The sequence below is a fragment of the Priapulus caudatus genome, unplaced genomic scaffold, assembly GCF_000485595.1.
Source record: "Priapulus caudatus unplaced genomic scaffold, Priapulus_caudatus-5.0.1 Scaffold881, whole genome shotgun sequence".
Lineage (NCBI taxonomy): Eukaryota > Metazoa > Priapulida > Priapulimorpha > Priapulimorphida > Priapulidae > Priapulus > Priapulus caudatus.
In genome coordinates, this window is record NW_014577942.1 from 70,507 (window position 1) to 73,922 (window position 3,416).

General features: G+C 43.5%; 1 protein-coding gene across 1 annotated transcript in view; it reads right to left on the reverse strand.

The window, feature by feature from the left end:
* LOC106814187 overlaps positions 1 to 3,416 on the reverse strand; it is a 23,480-nt gene that overhangs the window by 17,423 nt on the left and 2,641 nt on the right. Inside the window, exon 2 of the mRNA XM_014818486.1 lies at positions 2,403 to 2,546. Within this exon, the coding sequence (XP_014673972.1) occupies positions 2,403 to 2,546 (144 nt within the window). The remainder of the gene's footprint in view (positions 1 to 2,402; positions 2,547 to 3,416) is intronic.

Sequence of the window (3,416 nt, forward strand, 5' to 3'; positions counted from 1 at the left end):
ACACACACGCGCGCACACACACACACACACACACACACACACACACACACACACACGCACATTCGCACGCACGCACGCAAGCGCGCACACACACGCACGCACGCACGCACGCACGCACGCACGCACGCACGCACACACTGCTGCGTACAGGCGTGTTTTGCAGGATTTATCTTCTTAGTTCATCGGTACTATCAGCCCAACACATAGTCCTATTTGCACATGGTCAACGCAAACGGGATTAACTCTGCTCAAGTATTTACGCGGAAACATTCCCGGCGCGTTCTTGGCTGCGAGGAATCGTAATTGGGACATCAGCAACACTAGACACCGCGTGTGGCTTCTATATAAATACGGTTACGTAACGTATTACGCTGTACAGCACATATCTATAGTGTGAATTAATTTATCGCGCACGACGCACTATAAAGCACTGGTAGTCTGGTACTATACATCCTTTCAACTCGCGTAACTTTAACGCACGGCGAACAAGTGCTGAGCAAATGCAATCACGACCCGTTTGCACATATCGCGCCAGCTTGTTCAACACGCGGAATGTTTGCGCGTTCGAAACTCAATTGCATTCAGAATTAAATCGGAGTTCCCGATGAATGAACGAACACACTCGACTAACAAGTAAAATGTCATTTCGATCGCCGTGTCGAGTTGCTGTGAACACAGGCCCTGTAATGTGTGTTTAGCGGGTACGATATAGTACATGACAATTACATCGTTCGTTAGTTGCACCATTTAAGTTTTTCTATCGTTTAATTGCATGTATTTTTGTTTTTCAGAATTTTCGTTTCGAATAAAAACGAGTCTGCAATACGCCTACACCTAAACATTTTCAAAAGTACTACGTCCGACCGCATGGCAAATTTCGCAACGCAATTTTTCAATTTTTAGAAAAATATTTTGCACAACGGTTGGACTGATAGACAAATTAAAGTTCGTAAGTGTGAGTGGCGCGGTTTGTGGGTCGCGTTCGCAAATATTAGAGCAGATAATCGAGCTTATTCTCCCTATGTTTGTAGATCAAGTTCTCAGAAGCAGCAGTGCATTCGCGTTTGGCATTTTGTACTATACCAGTTGACACCGGGTATAGCTACAGTTAAATTCCCCTCCGATTTACTAGTGCCATCGTACGCGAGTAGCACGTGGCACCACAGAAAAGGGTTGCACGGCCATATACGTCTGTCATCAGCTGTGTCTGTCGGACGACCCGTTACATAACAATTACGAATATCTCTCGTGATCATACGGCCGTAAGTGCAAGAACCGGCTATATCTCTCTCTCTCTCTCTCTACTTATCTCTATTTCCCCTCCCCCTCTCTCTCTAAGAGAGAGAGAGAGAGAGAGAGAGAGAGAGAGAGAGAGAGAGAGAGTGAGTGATGGGGTGAGCGGTAAAGCACCGCCTGTGGATGAGGCCAAAGCCAATTAGTAACTACGATGTACATGTGTTATTTACGCTCCTCCACGTTTATGCAAAACATCAAGAGCCCATTAATGGCCCGTTAACGAGCTCTTGAAAACATCTATATACCTAAGATCTAATTAAATTCTCTCCATGCACAGACAGCGACACAGCCGCACGAGGGTATAAAGTACATTCGCAATCAAATGTGAATGTTTAAACAAGACAGCGTGACCCAGAAGTACAAGGGTTAGGTAGATACAAATCAAGAGTAGATAAATAACATTATCGTTATTTATCTACTCTTGATACAAATGCATGACGCCGACGTTAAAATAAAACAACCAAAGATAGCAACACCAAATATAGGTTTCAACCCTTTTCAATTTTTGCAATTTTGTCGATTTTGTCACGCAACACGTACTACAACGAGATAATGCGCTTTGCAAACACACGCTGCGTATTTTTAAACTGATATCAGGAGCTTATATTAGGTTTGTTCACGATACATCAATAGATACGTACGATGTGAAATCGTTCGCTTTTCGCTACGTTTAAACGCAGTTGTAGAGTATATAGTGTTCATGCTTGGCATGAGGAGAGATAACGCTATAGAGCTAGCTCTAACGTAAGAGCGAGATTGTAACCGTCAGCGTTAAAAAAGGTCGACTTATAAGAAATGTTTCTAATAATTCTGACGTATTCGTATTTCCGGGAGTAAATAAACCCAAATCACAAATCTTTGTGATTATTTACTCCTGATATTACGAAGAACAATCCATTCTGTTAAAGAGAAATCTGGTTAAATCTAGTCGTGACATCTCTACATCACTAGATTTACACACGAGATTTCTACGAAAACGACATTACATCATTCGTGGTTGCTTTCATTCCTCTCTGTTCGACAGGAGAGAAACCGACAGCGCCAGCATCTCTGATCGATCACAGAGAAGAAGCCCTGACTAAGCGAAGGAAGACTTAAATACTCACCAGTGATGGTACCGAAGGAGATGTAGAGAAAGCCCAGGCTGGGAGCGAAGATGCTGATGATGCAGCCAAAAGAGGCTATTACCGATCCTAGAATTGTCACGGCGCGGCAGCCGAACTTGTTCACCAAGGCGCCCGCCAGCGGACCTGCGTGCGACAAACAAAGATCATGAGAAGTGCATTCATATATAATTTTTACATTTATATTTATAGATTCATAGGAGACGAAAACATAAACGACATATTCACGCAACTGTCAGTGACGGAAACGACCCGGTACAATGTTCCATAACTGATAGCTCTAGTACTATACACCTTGTTGCCACATGCCTTAGCCTGTGGCAACAAGGGCTATAGTACCAGAGCTACATGAACCGAGATCATACGCGTCACAAAAAACGGCCCTTATAATATAAATAATATAACGTAGAACGTAATATACATGTATATATATATATATATAGTCAAGCCTACTTATGATAATGCAATAAATGTGCTCCCGCTAACCCTATAGGTTTCATAGCATCGAGTAATAAGTTGTTAAAAATAAGTGAAGTCGAAACTGGATGAGGGCATAGTGCCCCGTGGTCTTCATTTTCAAGAGTCGACAGAGATCAAAAGACGCGCAGCCGTAAGAGCTATATATTATACCCATCCCTGTTCAAACTCTCCTCTCCACACGCGGCGATATTGACTCTTCTGTAGCTTGAGGTATATACATTAACATGCGCCGTTGAAAGGATTTTGTGAAAGGATGCGCGGCGTATTACATGATCAGAGCCGTATTCGTTTGAATGCTTTTAAATTTCCGTCGCTATACTCGGTGACATAAACGCACACCGCTGTGCAAAGGCGGCATCCTATAGAATAGAGAGACGCGTAGGCAGGCAGACGTATAGTTAGTTACCGCTGCCGCAGTAAAAATTGACTCCGATTCAAACGCACACACGCGCGCACACACACACACACACACACACACACACACACACACACGCACATTCGCACGCACGCACGCAA